Source organism: Leopardus geoffroyi, chromosome C1 (genome assembly GCF_018350155.1).
Source record: "Leopardus geoffroyi isolate Oge1 chromosome C1, O.geoffroyi_Oge1_pat1.0, whole genome shotgun sequence".
NCBI lineage: Eukaryota > Metazoa > Chordata > Mammalia > Carnivora > Felidae > Leopardus > Leopardus geoffroyi.
Window position 1 is genome coordinate 221,590,630 of NC_059328.1, and position 21,659 is coordinate 221,612,288.

The following is a 21,659-nucleotide window of genomic DNA, read 5'->3' on the forward strand; positions in this document are numbered from 1 at the left end:
CCTGCCGGTTCCACATACTTGCCCAGCCCCCAGTGCTGGGCTCTGTGCCCGGGTCCGGTCCAGCACAGCCCGCGGTGCAAGCCAAGGTGCTTGGGGCAGCCCCGCCGGGACGAGGTCCAGTCACACACTGCATGAGGGCACACCCACCTCGAGGGCTTCCTTGGCGGCCTCGCACTTTTCCTTCCGGCCAGAGATGATGATGATGTCACATCTCCTTGGGGAGCCAGGGTCGGTGTCTTTGGTGTCCCTCCCGTCTCCAGCATCGTCACCGTTCTCCTGGACTTGCGGCTCCACGCTGTGAACTGGGGAGAAGGGCAGGGCAGCTCAGAGTCCTGGCGGGAGAGGCAGGGCAGACCGGCGCCAGCCTGGCTTGCAGCCTGGCCTGGGTGGCAACAAAGGCCCCACAGTGAGGCCGGGAGTGGAGCGCTCTTCCTTGGAGGCTGGAACGTGATGCCCGGTGAGCCCAAAGGGTACGGAGCCTAGAAACTGAGCCACGATGCTGGGACACGGCAGCGAGAGGGACGAGGGAAGCCTCCAGCGGCCTCGTATGTCAGGAGGCAGGCAAGCCTCAAGAGTGAAGGGACACGAACACAGGAGTGGGCTGGTGGGGGACAAGTGTGGACCCAACACAAAAGCAAGGTTCGCGGAGCGGGATGGAACCCAGGAGTCTGTACGACATGAACGCGAGCGAGCGAGTGAGCATCAGGCCGGGCAGTGCCGCACAGACCAGGGTAAGAGGTGGACGCTGCAGAACTGCCAGCACCGGAAAGATGTGACCATCGACCACGAACTCAGTACCAGTACACGGAACGCCAGCTCCGCGGATTCTGGGGGATGTGCCACAGTTATCTCTAATGACGTTAAGAAAACATCCTTATTCTCAGGAAGTAGCCACTACAGATAAGGGACGAGTCTGAAAATTACACTCCAATGTCTCAGAAACAACAACTGTGTGTGCATAGAAGAGGAGGTGCAAAACGAAAGAGAGTGAATTTCAATAATGAACATCTAAAATATGTCTTTTTCAGGTACGATGTTCCTTCAAATATACTCCAAACAGCCCATGTTCTAAGGAAACAAGAGCTTCAATGGCCACAAGAAGCTCCAGAGAGGACAGAGATGGGCGGCGGCGGTAGAGGGGGGGCTCGGGGGGGGGGGGGCAGGGAGGACCCAGGAGGCTGCAGGGTCGGTCATCGGCCAGACGAGACCAGAGACGGCACAGTGGGCTGCAACCTAGCTGGGAGCCTGGCGTGACCAAGTGAGGTCTGAGACACAGGCAGGACGCTGCTCTCACTGACCCCACAAGCCAGTCACCTCCTGGCTGCCTAACCACCCTGCCGTGCTCCCGGGACACAGGCAGGACCAAGTGACAAGCAGGACATGGAGCGGGGGGAGGGGTGTCACAGAAGGGCAGCCAGTGGCCACCTTTACTGGAGCCGCCTGCCTCACAAGGGACAAGACCCGCCAGGTAGGGGTGCTTAGGGGAGAGGCAGCTGCAGTGGACAGAGTGGGAGCAGCCCCGTCACACACATCACTTGGGAATCTGTAAGTAGCCTCAGAACCAAACCCCTGCATCAGAGGCCGCAGCTGCTTTGCCGTCCTTGGCCTTGTCACCCTGCCCGAAGGCCACCTGGTCACCCTGGGACCCGGGTGTTCCAGCAGCACGCCAGCACTGACACACGAGGCAGCACACATGATGGCCACCTGACGCCCACCCTCCGTAGGGGAGGTCCATTCACACACCCCCTGGCTCCCCACTCAGCACAGAGCTCACCGCTGAGACCCACCTGGGTTCTCCTCTCTGTCTGGGAATTTAATCTGAACGTTATAGTCCCGAGTAATCTGCTGGATTCTAGAACCTTTGGGGCCCATGACAGATCGATGGAACTTCTGGGGTATGGCACATTCTATGGTCACCTGGGCTTCCTGGGGGGGGGGGGGGGGGGGTGGGCAGGGGGACACAGCAAGAAAGAAAAAAATAAAGGCAAAGGTTAACTGCTTAGGCTCGACGCATATTTTCACCAGCTTCCGCTCAATCCTCTACAGAGACCCCCAAATGCACAGATGCACGCCCCCCCCCTCACCCCTTTTCCAAGTGCTCAAAGTACAACAGGGTGGACAGAGGGAGGGTGGGGGCAGGACTGACAGGGAGGCCTCTTTCTGAGACATCTCCCAGTGACTAAGTACTGATGACCTGTCTATACAAAACGGCACCAGCACTCACTGCTGCCCAGAGCACGTGTGACCATCTCCTGTCTCCATGCACAGAGCCCCTGCCCCGAGCACAAAGCACGCGGCACTGTTAGCCACTGTCCCTGTAGGGTGACTGCACTAGCCAGGTGACATTCAAATGCTGTGGCTCTGACTCTGTGAGGAGGCATCAGGCTTAATGGTCAGGACAGTACTTCCAAGGCCCCAGCAGGGGAGGGCTGGGAGGAGCCCTGGAGGGGGGGGTGAGGCTCTCTAAGGGCTGGTTTAGAAAACCCCACAAGTTTCCATGTGGATTCGCTGACATGCCCTCCCCTGCCATCTCTTTTCTTCCCGTTGGGAAGGAGAGGCAGAGAGAAGGAAGCCGGTTCCTCATACAGATTTCATTTCATAACGTGTTTTCAAAAGCTGCTGCTCAAGGGCAGTGTCCTGCCAAGAGTAAAGCCAGAGAGGCTGAGAGTCCAAGACTGAGAACCAAAGAGCCCCAGCCTGACTGGAGCCCTGCCACCCTCCCAGGCACCTACCAGGTCCTCGATGATCTCCTGAATGCGCTTCTTGGCCGCCTCCACACAGTCCTTGGCGCCCTTGAGGGTGACCTTATCACTCTGCGTGCCAGAACGTGGGAAGCTAACCATCACCCCACCATACTCTTCAGCAATCTCCCGCAAGACCTGGCCTCGTCGGATGACAAAATGGCGGTGGTGCTTGGGGTCCACCAGCATGCAGTCCTCCACCACGTTATCCTACAGCATTGGAGGAAAGGAAAGGGAGAGGACTCGTGTCAACCACGCCGACAGGATGGACAACCAAGGGGCAGCTCCCACTGGGCCTTACCAGGTTCTGAATAAGGGCCTCCAGCTCCTTCTGTGCCTCCCTGACAGCATCCTCCTTCCCAATGATGGTGATCAGGTCCTGATCCTTGTCCTCAGCCGTTGGGAATATGATACGGGCTCCAGTGTTGTCGCGCACCTTGCGTATTTTGCCACCCCCTTTGCCAATGAGGAACTTGTGGTATTCCGGCTTGGCACGGATGTCAACAGTGAAACTCTTGGTTTGCTGTGGAAACCAACCGCAGATACATTGGTCTGATGCTACTTGCCTGGTCCCCTGGGCAAGTGAGAAAGAGGGCCTAGAGAACAACAGCGTGGGGCTAATCGAGCCTCACGGAAACTAATGGACGGACTCCCAGACGGGAAGTACTTACATGCCATCTACCATGACCACAGACACTCAGATAGCCAAGAGCATGTGGATTGAGAGCCCCAGTCCTGCTGCTCCCCCAAACTGACCGAACCCCCGCCAGTGCTCTCCATCTACAGAGGGGACTTGGTGAGTGTGGCCTCGGGGTGCTAGGCAAGTAGGAGGCAACTGCACAGCAAGTAAGCCCACAGCACTCCCGGTCCTCCCAAGTCGAGCAGAATGCTCCCTGTCTAGGCTTTTACCTGCTCTCGCCACAGGGGAGCACTTCCCAACAGGAAGGCCCCATCTCAATCTCGGAGAGACCGAAGCCAACCAAGGCCCTAGTCTGACACCAAGAAGCCAGGGCTCAGCAAAAGCCCCGACACGACGACCTTGTTGAGGATTCATCTGGAGCACACACTCTGCCTGGCTGACTCAGACCCATACAATGCTTCCCCCTTCTTCCTTGTATCCTGAAACCTGGCTCACAGGCATGAAGAAACACAAGAGGGGGGAAAAAAAAAGAGGGTCTACCAGCATGCTAAACAGAGTAATAAACAAGTGAATTTTGTTATCTTTTAAATGCTGGTTTCACAAAACACCCCTTAGAAAATCTTCTATTCTTCAGACAACGACATTGGCAAATAGCACCATTATTAAAAAACCTATGAGCAGGGGTGCCTGGGTGGCTCCGTCAGTTAAGCATCCAACTCACTGTTCGTGAGTTCAAGCCCCACGTCGTGCTCTGTGCAGACAGCTCAGCTCCTGGAACCTGCTTCAGATTCTGTGTCTCCCCACTCTCTGCCACTCCTACCTCCACCTGCACTCTGTCTCTCAAAAATAAACCAACGTTCAAAAAAAAAAAGCTAATGAGCAAAGTGAGCCCAGCTTAGCAACATGATAAAAGATGACACACTTAAACCAGTGGGGTCACCCAAAAACACAAGGTCGGTTAAACATTAAAACAAACAAAAAACAACCACTAGGGGCACATGGGTGGCTCAGTGGGTTAAGCATTGACTCTTGATTTTGGCTACAGTAGTGACCTCACAGTTCATGAGCTCAAGCCCTGTGTGGGGCTTTCCACTGAAAATACAAAGCCTGCTTGGGATTCTCTCTCACTCTCTCTCACTGTTTCCTCTCCCCCCAAATAAATAAACATTAAAAAAAAAAAAAAAAAAAAAGGAAAAAGCTAACCAAAAAAATCTAATACATATGCTTAAAAAACGAAAAACCATGCTACCATGTCAACAGATGCAGAAAAATCTTCCTACAAAACCCAACACCTGTTCCCGCAACAACTCTGAGCAAATCGGTAACAGACGGGAACTTCCTCAACCTGATAAAGAGCAACTTTGGAAGACAGTGTAACTCCCACTTCATGGTGAAGGACTGAGCACTTTCCCCAAAGGCTGCCAACAAGGCAAGGCTGTCTGCCCTCCCCACTGCTACGCAACACCATACTGGAGGCCCGCGTGGTGCATAGGACAAGACCTACGGGCGTACATATCAGAAAGAAACCCAACTGTCTACGCAAAGACAACATGTTCTACACATAAAACTCACAAAAAAAGCTACTAATACTAGTAACTGAACTTTAAAGCAGATGCACAAAACAAAGCCACTACAAAAAAAAAACATATTTCAATACATGACACTAGCTGGAATTTGACACTAATTTAATTAACAACCATGCTACAAAGCAAAATAGTGAGGATATGAATTGAACAAAACACGAAGGAGAGCCACATGCTGAACATAACAAAACACCAATTAAAAATCAAAGACTTAAAACAGACTGGAAGACTGAATTTCCGGGAGGTCAGTTCTCCCCAATTTGGTCTACAGATTCAACACAGTCTCGGTCAAAATCTAAGCAGGATTTTCCCCTAGAAATTGGTAAGCAGTTTCCAAATGCAGAATGGCAAAGATCTAGAACAGCTAAAGTGGTTCTACAAAAGCACAAAGCTAAAGGGCTCTCCCAGCCCCCCCGACCCTATGGTGTCACTGGGACACACAGAGTCCAGCAACAGACCCACACGTGGGTTTTGACAAAGGGGCAAAGGTGATTCAATGCAGAGTTTAAGGTGATGGCCAAAACATTCTCACTGCAGTGGTGGTCATGTCAGTGTGTGTATGCTCGTCAAAACTCAGAAAAGTGGATTTTATGGTCTATGAATCCTACTTTAAAAAGCCAATACGCCAAACCGCAACTTTTCTACATCGTACAGGTAGGCATTCGACCTGACAAGGCCCTTTGTTCAGCAATGGCAAAATCAGAGACATAAAGGTGTAATGAAGCAGTTTTCTGACCTGCCACAAAAACAGGGCAAGGATTTCTAGCAAGGGACAGACACGGCACCATCACTCCTGGGCGTGGGGCTCACCTTCTCCTCTGCCAGGTGCAGGAGCTGCTTCTTGGCCTTCTCCACATCCGAGGCGGGGCCCCTGATGACAACTGTGTCACTCCCCGAGCCCTCCACGGGGAAGTGGATGTGCACCCCGCCGCACTCCTCCATGATGGAGCGGATCAGGCGGCCCTTCGTGCCGATGAGGGAGTTGTGCAGCCTGGCGGGGATGGAGACCTCCACTTCGGCAATGTTGGCCTGGAATCACACACAGTCCGTGAGGTGTGGGACACAGGATGGCACGCCCGCCGCCCAGGGACCCGGAGCCTGTGTGCATGAGTGGGTACATGAATATGGGTGTGGGATGGGGCGGGGGCAGTGGCTCACACAATGTGGAAGGGAAGCCCCCGGGTTACACCGTCAAAACAGCGCTTTCCTCCTTTGGTTCTCTTGGTGCCCAAGCAGAGACACACCGATATGCCCGCGGGTCAGCACCTATCCTGCCTCTAGTCAAGGTGACACAAGGACCAGGTTTACCTCCCACAGGGACACAATGGTGTTCAAGACACTGGAGACAGGGAGGAAGGAAGGTGAGCCTGCTGACTGCCCCCTGGCCAAGTCCCAGCGTCAAGGACACAGGACTGACAGGTCAGAGCCTGAGGGGAGGGAGCAGCGTGGGGGCAGAAGCCCCCGTGAACTGGACATTGCTCCCATACTGACGTGCGGAGGGAAATGGCCGAGGCTTGGGAAAGAGCCCCGGATCACTAGAGGGAGCAAACCACAGCACACAGTACTGTCCACATGCCAGGACGTGGGCACAGGAAAGCCTCACTTCAGTAGTGGGAAGTAATGCCCCAGACTAGGCACTGCTGTGACGCCACCTCACGTGTCTCAAGAGCAAGTCCACAAAGGAGCAAAGTATTTCAAAGTACCTTAACGAAGCTGAAAGACACTTACAGGAATGCAAAACTATCCAGCATCCACCAAAGTAAACCTCCTAACTTCTGGCATCCAATGAAAAAATAGCAGATAAACAAAGAAACAGGAGAAAACTACCTCACTGAGAAAAGCACAGAAAACAGCCCAGAAATGACACAGACACTAGAACCAGTGGGTTGAGGGGCGCCCGGGTCGTTCCGTTGAGCATCCCGCTGTGGATTTCAGCTCAGGTCGTGACTTCACGGTCCTGATATCGAGCCCCACATTGGGCTCCACGCTGGGCAGTGGAGCCTGCCTGGGATTCTCGCTCTCTCCCTCTGCATCCACACCTCAGATTAAAAAAAAACCATAAAAAAAAAGAACCGGAGGAGACCGATAACACTACAACAGGCATTTTCACGACCCTGCATATGGTCAAAAAGGCAAACAAAGACTGAAGGTGTCAATGTAAAACCTCCAATATTCCAACTGAACCCCTACAGGTGAAAATGTCCAAAATGACAAATACACTAGGTGGGATACAGACAGATTACACACTGCAGAAAATTAATAAATTTAAAGAAACTAATGGAGAAAAAACACCACTTCACCTTTCCACTCAAATAAATAGCGTACCAATGAACCACAGGACAACCTGGCTGCCTATCATCAGGTAACTGGAGTCCCTGAAGGGGAGGACAGAAAAAAAATATTCAGAAATAGTGACCCCAATTTTTCCAAATTTGATGACAATGCTAAACTCACGTATCCAAGAAAGCTCAATGAACTCCAAGAAACGCGAGGAAAAGGACCCCCAGACATGTCGTATGTCGCTCAAAGCCTACGAGACACTCCTAAAAACAAGAGCCAAAGAACGTGTGTGGAGGCGCAAAGTAAAGGAGGACCTCAGACGTGTCCTCACAGACACTGTGGGAGGTGCCAAAACAGAGTCAGGTGCAGAAAGAAAACCTCCAAGCCAAGGTTGCAGAGCCCCCGGATGCCCACCCTGCCACTGGAGCAGCCTCCTGGGAAGACGGGCTGGCACTTTCTTACAAAACTAAATACGTTCTTGCCACATGACCCACGTTAATACTAAGGGAAAGAAACCAATGTGCAAACAAGAAGGTGCCGCGGGGCCACAACGCAGACCAGGGAGGCCGGGCAGCAGTGCTGGGACGCGGGATTCTCAGCACCTCCAGCGACACTGCCATAGCACGAAGTGACCCGGAGGAAGCGCACGTGGAACGTGTGCCCGGACAACTCTGAAACAACCACTGAAGTAAAAGCTATAATATCCAGTAAGCCATAAAGGGAGATCAAAGGAAAAACAAAGTTCTATTAAATCCAAAAGCAGGCAGAAAAAGAGGACAAAGACAGGACACACAGAGAACAAGTTCAAGGCGGTGGACTGAAACGGAACCGCACAGAACAATCACATCAGGGGTGACCAAGGGCTGTGGAGGGCCAAAGGAATTTGTTTATGGGGACAGTTTGGGAAGATGGAAAGTTCTAGAGACTCATGGTGGTCATGGCTGCACAGCAAGTGTGAATGCACTTAATGTCCTGGGGCTGTACACTAAGATGGCAAATCTTGTTTACATGAATTTTAACAGAATTTTAAAATTAAAAAAATTCACATTTCCTCACACTTACTAAAAATATGGATTAAAACATGGATTAAAACAGGATATCTACAATTACTAATGTAATTAGGTACAATTAAAAGGCAAAGATGGGGCGCCTGGGTGGCGCAGTCGGTTAAGCGCCCGACTTCAGCCAGGTCACGATCTCGCGGTCCGTGAGTTCGAGCCCCGCGTCGGGCTCTGGGCTGAGGGATCAGAGCCTGGAGCCTGCTTCCGATTCTGTGTCTCCCTCTCTCTCTGCCCCTCCCCCGTTCATGCTCTGTCTCTCTTATTTTCCCAAAAATAAATAAGCGTTGGGAAAAAAAAAAAAAAAAAGTACCTTTAAAAAGAAAAAAAAAAAAAAAAAAAAGGCAGAGATGGTCAAATTGAGTAAAAAAAAAAAAGCAAACTGCTTAAGAGAAACCTATTTTAACGAGAAAAAGTAGATTTCAGAGCAAAGACTACTACCAGGGTAAAGGAAGATGATTCTAGAATGACACGAATTACAGGCATCAGGAATGCAAAAGAGACCACCACAGTGAAAACACACTACGGGAATACTATGCAAAATTCTATGCTAAAAAATTTGACGACTTATTAGATAAAAAAACCCCTTCAAAGAAAAACTACAGGTCTCAGACCAAAAGGAAAATCATCAGTGCATACAGTGACAGTATTGCGCGGCCATTAAACAAAACAAGGTGCTGACACACAGAGCAACACGGATGCTCGAGGTGAAAGCAGCTGGAGATGGGGGAGCAGACGCCAGGATTTCTTTTAGACAAAGATGCAGGAAACCCTCTCTAATCCCGTGTGGCTGAAAGCAGATCAAGGGGATGGCCAGGCAGAGTAGGGGGCGGGGGCTGGCACAAAAGAGGGAGGGATTGAAAAGGAGCAGGATGACATTTCTGGGGTGCTGGACACGCTCGGCATCCTGACTACGGAAAGGATTCCATGGATGTACACGTGCCATAACTCACCAAAGCGCACACTTTAAACATGCAGTTTTTTACACGTTAACTTTTCAGAAATTGAAAAAAATTCTTGTAATGCCTTCACGACATGATTTCCAAGCACTCAAGTCCAGTGCTACCGCTCAGACCAGCGGGGCACACCGCCACAGCCAGGCGGCAGGTGGCTGCTCGGAGGCCAGCACCGCTGCGGGGAGGGCCGGCCTGCCTGACCCCGCGTGCCTGAACAGCAGGCTAGCGCCGTGGGGGCTGCTGAGACAGGACCACAGGGAGCCTGGCTAGCGTCCTGTCACAAAACACCCCATTACCAGGTCTTTCTGGATGGACAGGATGCGGCTCCGGGCAGCCTCACAGTTGGCTCGCTTGCCTGTGATGATAATGGTCTCTGAATTGCTATTCTCTGCTGGAAGGTCGATCTTTGTGTTGCTTTCTTCTCGGATCTACAAGCAGATGGGACACTATGAAAAGCGGACGTCCCAGGTGAGACAGCTGGAGCCCAGGGCTGGAAAGGAAGGCTCCCTCCTTCAAAGCTCAGCCGGAATGGCAGAGGGCTTTAGGGGTAGGCTGAGGAGAGCCAAGGTTCAGGGGACAAACTGGCTGGTCACCTTTTTAATGTTTGCGCCTCCTTTCCCAATGATGTTCTTGTGAAATTGTTTGAAGATCGGAACAGAAATTGAGTAACTATTTTCCACCTTAGAGACAAAAGGAGTGGCACAATTAGCCAGCATACTGGAGTGAGGTATCCCATCATCCATGAAAGAGTATGAAATGACAGGTCTCATTATGGGAAAACACACACTTGGATCCTCCTGGTCTCCCGCTATCTGACCTCTGACCTTCAGAGGCTTGTCTCAAGAATGGGGGATAACTTACTCAGCAATTAGCTAACTGCGCAAGCCACAGTTAACTGATGCAAAGCCACCTTTATAAAAAGTGGCTCGCAACACAACCTGCCATCTGTTCGATGCAAGTTCCACAATCCAGAAGCAACGGAGTGTGCCAAGTGTCCTCAACCGACACTCTCGGTACAAGGGGGTTCTGGCCACCTCCAGGACCAGAGCTGGCCGAGGGCCAGTGGAGACCAGGACACCAGGCTGGGAGAAGTAAGCCCAGAGCACACCTCAAGGTGACACACAGACCCTGCCACTCTTGGGAACCCCACCACTCCAGGGCAGCGTGAATGTGCTCAGGGCTGGGAGAGCCCCCATCAGTGACTGAGGCAGCTGTCCGCTCGGTCCAAGCCCCATGAAGGACCACAGAAAGCATGAGCCCACCTGGAGTCCTCCCATCAATAACGACCCTCGGCACTTTCCAAACTACCTGTTCCCATTCCAGCTCTCAAGAAGGTAACAAATCAGTAACTGACTCCCCACACTATCTGCGTACATCTCGCTCCTTACCAGATGGCACACGTTATCTAGATACCCCAAGACCCCTCCAGGACACAAGGAGCCTGGCACCCCACTTTAATTCCACGCAACACTGAGGCCCTAACAATTTCTGCCAGTCTAAGCACACGGGGTGACCAGGGATGGCATCACTATGGAGACGGCAGACCAATCCAGGGTCCAAGTGTGCTCCCCAAGCAGAGGTACTGATGGGACAAGACCCCCAGGCCTCTCCACCACCAGTAACATTGTATCACAACCAAGGAGGGAAAACACCCCCTACCAGGTCTGCCACCATCTTCTGCATGTATTTTGTGCATTTTTCCACCTCATTCTTGGGCCCTCTGAGTTGGACGATATCACTCTTTTGTGCTGGGTCTGGAAAGTTGATGATAACCTGGAACAAATCACCACAAATTCAAGTTCAGTTATTGGTAATGACTGGATTCCACAACAGTGCCAATCAATCCCTCCTAGAGGACTCAAGAATGCCTTTGGGAAACCCTTACCTCTGGGAATTTGTCACGAATTTCACGGATCCGTTCACCCTTCTGGCCAATGATGGTGCGATGGAATCTCTGCTCAATGATCAGATCCTTGGTACGCTCATTTTCCTAAAAATGCAGTTTGAGGAGATGATGTTAACAGCAGGAGGCCCCCCGGGGGCCTGGGGAGCTCCACACAGCCTCGTAGCACCACAGGGAGTCGCCAGCCAGCAGAGTGCCCTGGAGAGGACACCCACTCTCTCTAACAACATGGGCTGGGTGTCATTTTCCTGAATGAAGTACGATTCCACAGCAGAGTTCAGGACCCCTCAACCAGAAGTGCCAGTGCAGTGGCCTCAATCCATGGGGATGAGAAGACACCATGAGGCACAACGCCCTGCAGGCAGTGATCCTTCCAGAACACAGTGTGGTTCAACCACTGCCACATGTGGATAATTAAGAAAGGTTCAACACCAGGCAATAAACCTGCATGGTTCTGGTTCTCACCTACCCCAGCATCTCACTAAAACACCAAAGAATACAAAAGAATAAACAGAGGTAGGATAAAGAAAAAATACTAGCAGCTAACCATTCAAAATCTTGGGGGAGATTCTGGATCAGACTGGCACCAGGCTGACAGAGAAACACGGGTTCAGTAATCCCACAGAAGCACCAGATACCCCAGACCAAGGGAACCCCCCCCCGCCGGGCAACAAGAGAGCTGGCTGAGTAAGGGAAGAGCTGGAACCCTCTGCTGAGCTGTGAGCTCAGGGATGGCCAGAGAATGGCAGGAGGCCGCATGTGTCGGCTTGCAGCTGAGGAAAAGGAAAGGCCTACTGCCCAAAGGGGGCCTTGAGGGCAGGCTCCAGGCCTGGGCACTAGAGCCAGGCAGTGACAGGGTGACAACAGACATGCAGCTCACTCCCTATCTCGATGAGGCATGCACACTGCCCTGCCCGAGGTTTCCTGACATTCTGCACGTGTTCACGCTGAACCGTAAACTCTCACTCAGCACGTGCCTCCTCTGGATGCTGAAAGGCATCCCAGTGACGCTTACGTGCAGCCCAAACCAACAATCACAGCTGCATGGCTATCTGCATATGAATCACACAATCAAGATAGACACACCAGCGCTGACAGCTTAGACAGGGGAGTGCAGAACTTCAGTCTGGCAGCAGGAACAAGCCCCGCCAACCTTTAGAGTTGCAGATAACCACACAGCAGGAATTTTCAACCTTGGCTGCACATGGGAGTCACCTGGGTGCTTCTAAGAATCCAGAAAATCCATCACAGTCCCTGGAGTCAGTACTCAAAGCATCCCAGACTCCGGGGTTTCCCCAAGGCCAAAAGCCCTGCTGCAGAGCCCCAGTGCCTCCAGCACAGCACCTGGGCCCCTGCAGGTCAGAGCCACTCCTAAATTGAGCGAGTCCCATTCTCCAGGACCACACATGAAAACAGAGGCACAGAGGGTACCCTGCAGAGTCACCCAGCAGGCACAGGCGCACCCCTCCCCAGCAGGGCCTGGCCGTAGGTCTCACCATCCGAGAGGCAAGCTCCAGCAGCTCCCGCTTGGCCTGCTGCACACCCTGCGGGTCCCCCTCGATACGGATCAGGTTGCTCTTCTCACTGTCAGGAGGGATGCGCACGGACACCTTGTACTGGTCTTTGATTCTGTTTACTTAATAACACAACAAGAAACACGTTTTAGACTCAGAATCTATTATGTTCCACTAGTGATTAACCACCTAGCAGAACAAGACTAAAGCCCCCACTCACTGGTCACCCAACAAGTAAAGGGGGTGATTAAGCCTTCAGTGCAAGACTCTCCATTCTCTCAAATGTGTTGGGTATGGTCTTTACCTAGACGGACCATGCAGGTGTCACCCTGAGGATGTCACGTGACGGACAGCTGGGGCCTCTCAGTGGATGAGGTTTCCCTGGCCTGGGCGATGGCTGGGGCTTTAGAATACTTAAAAGATCCCAGGGGTTTCTAAGGTGGAAGCAAGTTTGGGAACCGAACCACTGTGTTCTCACGTCATAAAATTACTCTCAAAAAAACAAAAATAACAGAAGGGCACCTCCCAATGACCACCTGAGGGCTCCACGGAGGTCAGGCTGCTGCCCAGAGAGACCCCCCCCATCAGCTGGGATCCAAATCAAGACTTCACTTCTTTGCCAAACAAGTTGAGTTGAAAACCCTCTGTCATCTTCTTTGAACAGAGACCCAAGCCCCCACACCCTGGAGAGACCTTATCCCAAGAAACAAGGCCTGCATTTTGCCCAAGCTCCTTAGGGGTCACAGAGGAGGGCTGTGAGCACACACAGAGACAGCCAGGACATGTGCTATTCCAGGGTGAAAGCACGTAGGACAACAAGAGCCAAGGACTCAGAAGCCAGGTGGGAGGTTTCAGATCATGAAAGAAAAGGAGGGGAGAAACAGAACCAGAAAGCGAAGAGAATTAACCTGAACCGCATTGGGGGCCCCACACTCCTGGGGAGCAGACACAGGCAATTTGTGTCAGAGCTACGAGTTCTTACGTTAAGACACCCCAGAGTTCATCCACACACACACACACAAACAAATCGAGTTACAGCGTGCGCGAGGCTTCAGCAGTATGTGCAAGGAAGCTCCATCAGGAGGTGTTCTGTGTCTGTGGACTCTCGCTGGTGTTTAAAATACCCCAGAACACAAGACTGACACCAAACACGGCACAGCTGACAAGCTTACGTTACTATGAGCAAAACCTGGACCGTATCAGGCAAAAACCAAAGAGGACACACTCACAGGGCATCCTGTCTACACGGCTGGGGTCCCTACAACCTAGGGATGGACCCAGGCTGGGATGTGTGCTGCCCTCTCACCTCCTACTACAGAGGAAACATAGGGACAAGGAAAGCACTGTAATGTGTTGGGTGGCCTCACAGTAAACCAGGCCAAGGAGTGGGTTTTAGAAAACATCCTTCATTTGGGCACAGCCCTCACTCAACACACTTCTGAGGAACCACGCTTGCGCTCCTGATCAGACAGAGCTCACCTGGGCTGCCGTGATATCGCTTGCCCAAAAGAACCCCTCCCTGTGCCCGTGAGCCCAGACATTTCCTGCTCCTTGGGGAGCCCTGCTAGGCACCCATTCGGTAGTGACTAGAAAACCAGTGATGTTACCCCATTAGGCTCGGTAGTCCTTCACCATGACCTCTGACCAGGATGGTCATGGTTACCTCCAGACCAACCACAGCCCGAGGAGAAGAGGAGTTCGAAGCTGTGTGACCCACCCTCAACCTCAGCACCACCCCCAGCGCCATCAGCCGCACTCACTGTTGGCCCCGCTCTTCCCGATGAGGTGCCTGTGGAACTTGTGGTCCACGTTGATCTCCACATAGTCCATCCGGGTAATCTGCAGGAGGAGCACAGAATGGGTCCGGAGACAAACTCTTGAGGCCATGGGATGAGCCACAGTCTCAGACACCAGCAAGAACCAAAGTCCAAAAGCCGGTAGCTGTTGCCATGTTTTGTCACTCAACTGTCGGGCATTGTTCCAAGACTGTCCTTCCGGCCCACTTCAAAGACCCTTCTTCAAAACAAAGTCTCCTCCATCCATGAACCTCCTGGACTTGGCCAGGTTCTAACCGCTTCAGAACCTGTTACTCGCCCTGGGCTACCCCTGGGTAGCCAGGCCCACCCACGTGATGTCTGACTGGCAAGCGAGGACATTCCAGCCACGGCCCTACTTCACCAGCACCCACAATGTGCAGGGGGGCACCTTACCAGGTCTTTGACCATGGCTTCAATCTGTTCCTGGGCCACGTTTACATCCTCTGTGGGGCCTTCCAGAGTGATCTTGTCCTCACCTTCCGTGAACTCGATGTGAACCTACCACATCAAAATGAGGAAAGAGATGGCCAAGACGGCACGGCACAGCGGCAGTGCCCTGAGAACCTACGAGTGCTTTCCTGAGGCAGCGGTCAACCCCACCTGCTTCATATAAACGCACATCCAGAGACACTACAGGCAGCTGAAGAGGGCAGCCGGGGGACACCCATTATTTCGGTACTACTGTGATCTAATCATCTTTGCTTCAGTAAACATGGGAACTGTAAAATCCTCCACAATATGCCTACCACCCAAACCACAGACCTAGAACACCTCAACACCACTTTCCCCACTGTTTCGCTGTGGCACTTTCCCTGTTACAGGCCTACTCCTCTTCGCTTACACAAAGAATGAGACATGAGACAAGTATTGGGGCACCTGGGTGACTCAGTCGGCTGAGTGTCCGACTTCAGCTCAGGTCATGATCTCACGGCTCTTCAGTTCGAGCCCCGCGTGGGGCTCTGTGCTGACAGCTCGGAGCCTGGAACCTGCTTCGGATTCTGGGTCTCCCTCTCTCTCTGCCCCTCGCCCACTAGCATTCTGTCTGTTTCTCTCTCTCAAAAATAAACATTAGGGGCGCCTGGGTGGCGTAGTCGGTTAAGCGTCCGACTTCAGCCAGGTCACGATCTCGCGGTCCGTGAGTTCGAGCCCCGCGTCAGGCTCTGGGCTGCTGGCTCAGAGCCTGGAGCCTGTTTCCGATTCTGTGTCTCCCTCTCTCTCTGCCCCTCCCCCGTTCATGCTCTGTCTCTCGCTGTCCCAAAAATAAATAAATGTTGAAAAAAAATTAAAAAAAAAAAAAAAAAAAACATTAAAAACATTTTTTTAAAAAAGTCAAACAATGAGGACAAGCATTAGGGAGGAAATCTGAGCCCATGGAGAGCTGCCTAAAGGTGGTCCACAGGCTAGGCCAGCCCTGTCCCCGCTTACGACACACCAGGCAAGAAAGCAACGTGTGACAAGGGCATTAAGGGAGAGTGGCCCCAGGAAGCAGCTGCATTTGTGTGAACCAGGACCCTGAGCCTAAGGGAAACATGAAGAAGTCAACTGGAAACCTGCTGTGAGTCGGAGGGTGGTACGAAGGATGTGTTCCCGCACAAGTCAGCCGGGGTAAGTCCACGGGGAGCTGTGGTCCCCTCCGAAGGACCAGGAAGACATCAAGAACGGAAGCGTAAAGCATGAAAAGGCTGTAACACCGCACTTCAAACAAACGGCGCACGTGTGCTCTTCCAAGTTTACAGACATAACCATCGTGAAGTTACTACGCCCTAATACACGAGATCTTTCCTAAGGTATCCACGACACCTAACAATACACACAGCTTCTGATTAAAAAGATCAAAAGAGGGGCGCCTGGGTGGCGCAGTCGGTTAAGCGTCCGACTTCAGCCAGGTCACGATCTCGCGGTCCGTGAGTTCGAGCCCCGCGTCGGGCTCTGGGCTGATGGCTCAGAGCCTGGAGCCTGTTTCCGATTCTGTGTCTCCCTCTCTCTCTGCCCCTCCCCCGTTCATGCTCTGTCTCTGTCCCAAAAATAAATAAACTTTGAAAAAAAAAAAAAAATTAAAAAAAAAAGATCAAAAGAATGACAGGTACGTTAAAAACTTTATTATGTTCTTCCTCAGCCAACCATGTAAACGGACTGTCACAAACAGCAACTGACTTTTAAAAACCGTGCCACAGTCTTCAGAAGCATGCCCAGAATAAACAACAAATGTCAGCAACGGGATGACAAGATCAAAAACTCAGAACTAACACATCCGCAAGGCCCCCTCACCTTAGGCATCTGCTGAGTGATCTTGGCCAGGTTCTGCCCTTTCTTGCCAATGATGAATCGGTGAAGCCAGGAAGGAGCGGAGACGGACGATACCGTAAAACTGTTGGCCTAGGAAACCAGGGGGCAGAGCAGTGGGTTTGTGGGGGCCAGTTCACGCGTGTTCATGCTCGCCAGAGCCAGGCGTGCGCTCCCCCGACGCGGTCCCTGCACCCGGCGCCCAGTGACGTACGCGGCAGTTACCTTGGCATAGACTTCAGTCAGCGCCTGCCCCAGCTTTTCAGGCTCGCCTCGAAGTATCACGGTCTCGGAGATGCTGTCTGAGGGTGGGATCTCCACAGACACGCCTGTTCTTTCCAGGATCTCCTGTAAGGAATTGCCCTTGGGCCCGATGACATACTTGTGCTGGGACTTCTTTACCTCCACAGCGATGGTTGTGGTCTTCTTTTTCTAAGAGCACCATGAGGGAGTCAGAAGGGAGGACTCAGGAGGAATAGGTGGGAACAGAACACTGTCATCAAAGAGGGGGGGAGCAAGATGCAGAGCCTTACATACTCGTGAGCCCTCGCAAGTGAAGACGGGGACCAGCCAACCCCCAGAACCTCCTCTGATCAAGGGCTGGGTTTCGTCCTCACAAGAATCACCTGAGCATTTAACTCAAGCCCAGACTGAAAAGTGCAAGTCCATGAGGCGAGGACACCAAGTCCTCCCCCTACCTCAAGGAGTGAGTATGGGGACTCCGTGACGGGGACTCACAGCAGACAGCTAGCTCCAACATTTGACTGGATCTGGGTGCTACATCCAGCCCAGACGTCTAGCTCCAAGCTCTGTCCACTCTTTCCCTGCCCAACAGCTCCACCTGCTAACTAACTGGAAACTGAACTCATCTGGGCACAAGAGGGTAAGAGGCAGGGGCTAGACTTCAGCCACACCTCCAGATGACAGTCCCCACACTCTCTGCCCAACCACTACCTTCTCCTCATAAATCTTCTTGATGCGAGCCACAGCCTGGGCCAACTGCTCCTTCTCTCCAGTGAAGACAATTTCTGTCCGGTTGACGCTGGGTGGGGGGATGTTGATGCGCGTCCCTGTCTCCTGCATGATCTCACCAACAAGTCGGTTATAAGGCCCAGCGATGAAGGGGTGGAATGCCTTCTCCACTTCCAGCCTCTCGACAGCACGTTTGTCCTGGAAAGGACAGAACACCATGAAGGCACAGCTCTTGGGCTGAGGCCAATGCACACACACCAAGCCCTCACCTGGCCCCACCTGCTCAGCAGAGATGAGCAAGACTTCGTGGCGAGCTTTCTCGATGCCTTCTTTGGTACCGGTGATCCTGATCTGATTGCTGGCGTCATCTGGGCGTGGGATCTGGATTTTGGTTGCAGTTTTGAGCTCTAAGTCTTGCAGTTTCTCTCCATTTTTGCCAATAACAAAGCGATGGTGTTCTTTGGGAATGGCAACAGTTGCTGAGGCCTGTTAAGACGAAGAGAGGCAGAGAAAACAATAGTATTTGTAGGTCCTGAAAAAGCATTATTTCTCCACGATATTCCCTCCGCCTGAAACGCCATTCTTGCCTGCCAGTGCCAGCCCATCCCTCAGAACACTCCCAGGTTAAATAAACATCATGGTCTTGGGGACGCTTACCCTGACCCCAAGGCTAGGAAAAGTTCAAGTGCAATACACCCCCCCATGACCCCATGACACATGCTCTGCTGTCATAGTTAGTTAGAGGTACTGATTTGTTCAACAGCTTCTTGACGCAATGAGCCACCACGAGAACAGGAATATTCAAGAATGCGGTCTTGTTCTCCACTTCCATGACTGTCAACACCATCCTGGGACATGGTAGGAAAGCAGGTACATAGCTGACTAACCACATTCATGTTTGTTTCTGGAACACTAAGCTATTTTTATTTTCAGACATAAGACTTATATCCCTAATAAACCCTTTTTCCTCTCTCTTACAACCAGTTAAAACAGACGACTTGTCTGAGAAAATAAAATAGAAATAGTCCAAAGCCTTCATCCAATGAGTCCAACTGCTAGAAATCAAGCAGGTTCCTGAAGTCCCAAAGAGCCAGGAGGACACAGGCTCCCAGTCTTCCCAACTCTGTGCAGAAAGTAGGCACTAAGACGACTTAAAAAAGAAAAGTGTTAAAGCTCCCAACACTGGTGTAGCAGAAACTCCCGTATCAGCCACTTCCCCCTTCCCCCAAAATACCGTCTTATAGCAGACTACCTGACGTTCGAAACAAAAATGTCATAGAGACCACATAACAGGACCTCACTTCCCAACCAGCACAGAAAAAGACCACCAGCTTGTTACACATTCTGATCAGCTCACGTTTGCTCCAAAAATGGATCAATGAGGAAATCAGTTTATATAATTCACCATCCACTGACGTGTTATGACGTTGACGTAAGAAGAAAAATCAAACGATCACCTCCAGAAAATGTAAATCTATTTATGATTTAAAATGTGCAAGAACATGAACATCAATGGATGTGTTACTCCTGTAACATGACAAAAGGCATGCACCCTACTCAGCCTGTACTTAATGGGAGGTACCCACTGAGGTCTGCCCCCCCTAACCTCCACTGCAGGGGGTCACCACAAAAGGAAACCCAAGGAAGCAAAGCAGGCACAAAGATGAGACAGGGAAGAGGCACGGGCCTGTGCCTTCCGGAGTCCCGGGAAACTACAACTTTATTAAACGTCTAAGGTCTATAACAGGGAGAAGAGCAGCACCAAAGCAGCTTTATCTTATGCTAACGGCAACTGGTTAGAAGACAGAATGCAAAAGAATGGCCATTTCTGACAGGCCAAAAAAAAAAAAGACAAAGTAGCTAAGTAGACACAACCCAACATAAGAGGTGGGGTCCCTGCACTAAAACTCACAGGACGGGGGTGCCCAGGCAGCGCCGGGGGGATCCGAGCACTAGAACTCACAGGACGGGGCGCCCGGGCGGCGCAGGGGGGATCCGAGCACTAGAACTCACAGGACGGGGCGCCCGGGCGGCGCAGGGGGGATCCGAGCACTAGAACTCACAGGACGGGGCGCCCGGGCGGCGCAGGGGGGATCCGAGCACTAGAACTCACAGGACGGGGCGCCCGGGCGGCGCAGGGGGGATCCGAGCACTAGAACTCACAGGACGGGGCGCCCGGGCGGCGCAGGGGGGATCCGAGCACTAGAACTCACAGGACGGGGCGCCCGGGCGGCGCAGGGGGGATCCGAGCACTAGAACTCACAGGACGGGGCGCCCGGGCGGCGCAGGGGGGATCCGAGCACTAGAACTCACAGGACGGGGCGCCCGGGCGGCGCAGGGGGGATCCGAGCACTAGAACTCACAGGACGGGGCGCCCGGGCGGCGCAGGGGGGATCCGAGCACTAGAACTCACAGGACGGGGCGCCCGGGCGGCGCAGGGGGGATCCGAGCACTAGAACTCACAGGACGGGGCGCCCGGGCGGCGCAGGGGGGATCCGAGCACTAGAACTCACAGGACGGGGCGCCCGGGCGGCGCAGGGGGGATCCGAGCACTAGAACTCACAGGACGGGGCGCCCGGGCGGCGCAGGGGGGATCCGAGCACTAGAACTCACAGGACGGGGCGCCCGGGCGGCGCAGGGGGGATCCGAGCACTAGAACTCACAGGACGGAGTGCCCCGGTGGCACAGTCGTTAAGCATCTGACTCAAGCTCAGGTCACGACCTCACGGTTCATAAGTCCGAGTCCCGCGTCAGGTGAGCCCCACTTCTCTCTCTCCCTTTCTGCCCCTCACTCACTTGTGCCCTCTTTCAAAAAAAAAATCACAAAACACTCCTTTAAAGCTCTAACGCAATTCTGAGCAAAAGGTAGACCATAAAGGTTTGCATGGCAGAACGAAAGAGAAAGGCACAAGGAAAATCTTGCAAGAGGGCAGTACGGGAAGGGTACCAGCAACTGTACCAAATACAAATAACATAAAACTACTACCCTTAAAACAGAGTATTAGCACACAGAAAGACAGACCAACAGGTCAGAACTGAAAACCCACAAACAGAAACAAGTTAATACAGAAACGTAGGACTTCATAAAAAGAGCCACTCAAATCACTGGGAAAAAACTCTTTTAAAACTGGTGTCGAGGGGCGCCTGGGTGGCGCAGTCGGTTAAGCGTCCGACTTCAGCCAGGTCACGATCTCGCGGTCCGTGAGTTCGAGCCCCACGTCAGGCTCTGGGCTGATGGCTCAGAGCCTGGAGCCTGTTTCCGATTCTGTGTCTCCCTCTCTCTCTGCCCCTCCCCTGTTCATGCTCTGTCTCTCTCTGTCCCAAAAATAAATAAACGTTGAAAAAAAAAATTAAAAAAAAAAAAAAAAAAAAAAACTGGTGTCGACAACCTAACAGCCATATGGAGAAGGATGAAACTGGATGTGCCCCTCCCCCTGCTGGTAAGAAATTCCAAACATCCAGAACAAAAAGGGAAGAACACCCTTCCAGGCACCAGGAAAAGATGAAGTTTCTCATAATCCAGAAGTGAAACAGTTTCCCAGTGAGGACTCAAAATAACAACAGTAATGAACAGGACTACACTTGAATAACCCGTCACACAGCAAAACACACCAAGGTTAAAAAACAAATGGCCGGGGCGCCTGGGTGGCGCAGTCGGTTAAGCGTCCGACTTCAGCCAGGTCACGATCTCACGGTCCGTGAGTTCGAGCCCCGCGTCGGGCTCTGGGCTGATGGCTCAGAGCCTGGAGCCTGTTTCCGATTCTGTGTCTCCCTCTCTCTCTGCCCCTCCCCCGTTCATGCTCTGTCTCTCTCTGTCCCAAAAATAAATAAACGTTGAAAAAAAAAAAAAATTAAAAAAAAAAAAACAAATGGCCAACTAGGAAGCGTTATTCATAAGGTGTATTACTGGTG

General features: G+C 52.2%; 1 protein-coding gene across 7 annotated transcripts in view; it reads right to left on the minus strand.

Moving 5' to 3' along the window:
- LOC123599730 (high density lipoprotein binding protein) overlaps nt 1-21,659 on the minus strand; it is a 76,472-nt gene that overhangs the window by 7,764 nt on the left and 47,049 nt on the right. For all 7 annotated transcript variants that reach the window (XM_045482003.1, XM_045482004.1, XM_045482006.1 and 4 more), the window contains 16 exons: nt 18,027-18,233; nt 17,730-17,945; nt 17,001-17,207; nt 16,761-16,868; nt 14,886-14,990; nt 14,436-14,514; nt 12,658-12,797; nt 11,144-11,248; nt 10,918-11,031; nt 9,852-9,938; nt 9,555-9,686; nt 5,775-5,993; nt 3,043-3,264; nt 2,733-2,951; nt 1,788-1,926; nt 148-302 (listed from right to left, as the gene is read on the minus strand). In XM_045482003.1, the coding sequence (XP_045337959.1) occupies nt 148-302; nt 1,788-1,926; nt 2,733-2,951; nt 3,043-3,264; nt 5,775-5,993; nt 9,555-9,686; nt 9,852-9,938; nt 10,918-11,031; nt 11,144-11,248; nt 12,658-12,797; nt 14,436-14,514; nt 14,886-14,990; nt 16,761-16,868; nt 17,001-17,207; nt 17,730-17,945; nt 18,027-18,233 (2,454 nt within the window). The remainder of the gene's footprint in view (nt 1-147; nt 303-1,787; nt 1,927-2,732; nt 2,952-3,042; nt 3,265-5,774; nt 5,994-9,554; nt 9,687-9,851; nt 9,939-10,917; nt 11,032-11,143; nt 11,249-12,657; nt 12,798-14,435; nt 14,515-14,885; nt 14,991-16,760; nt 16,869-17,000; nt 17,208-17,729; nt 17,946-18,026; nt 18,234-21,659) is intronic.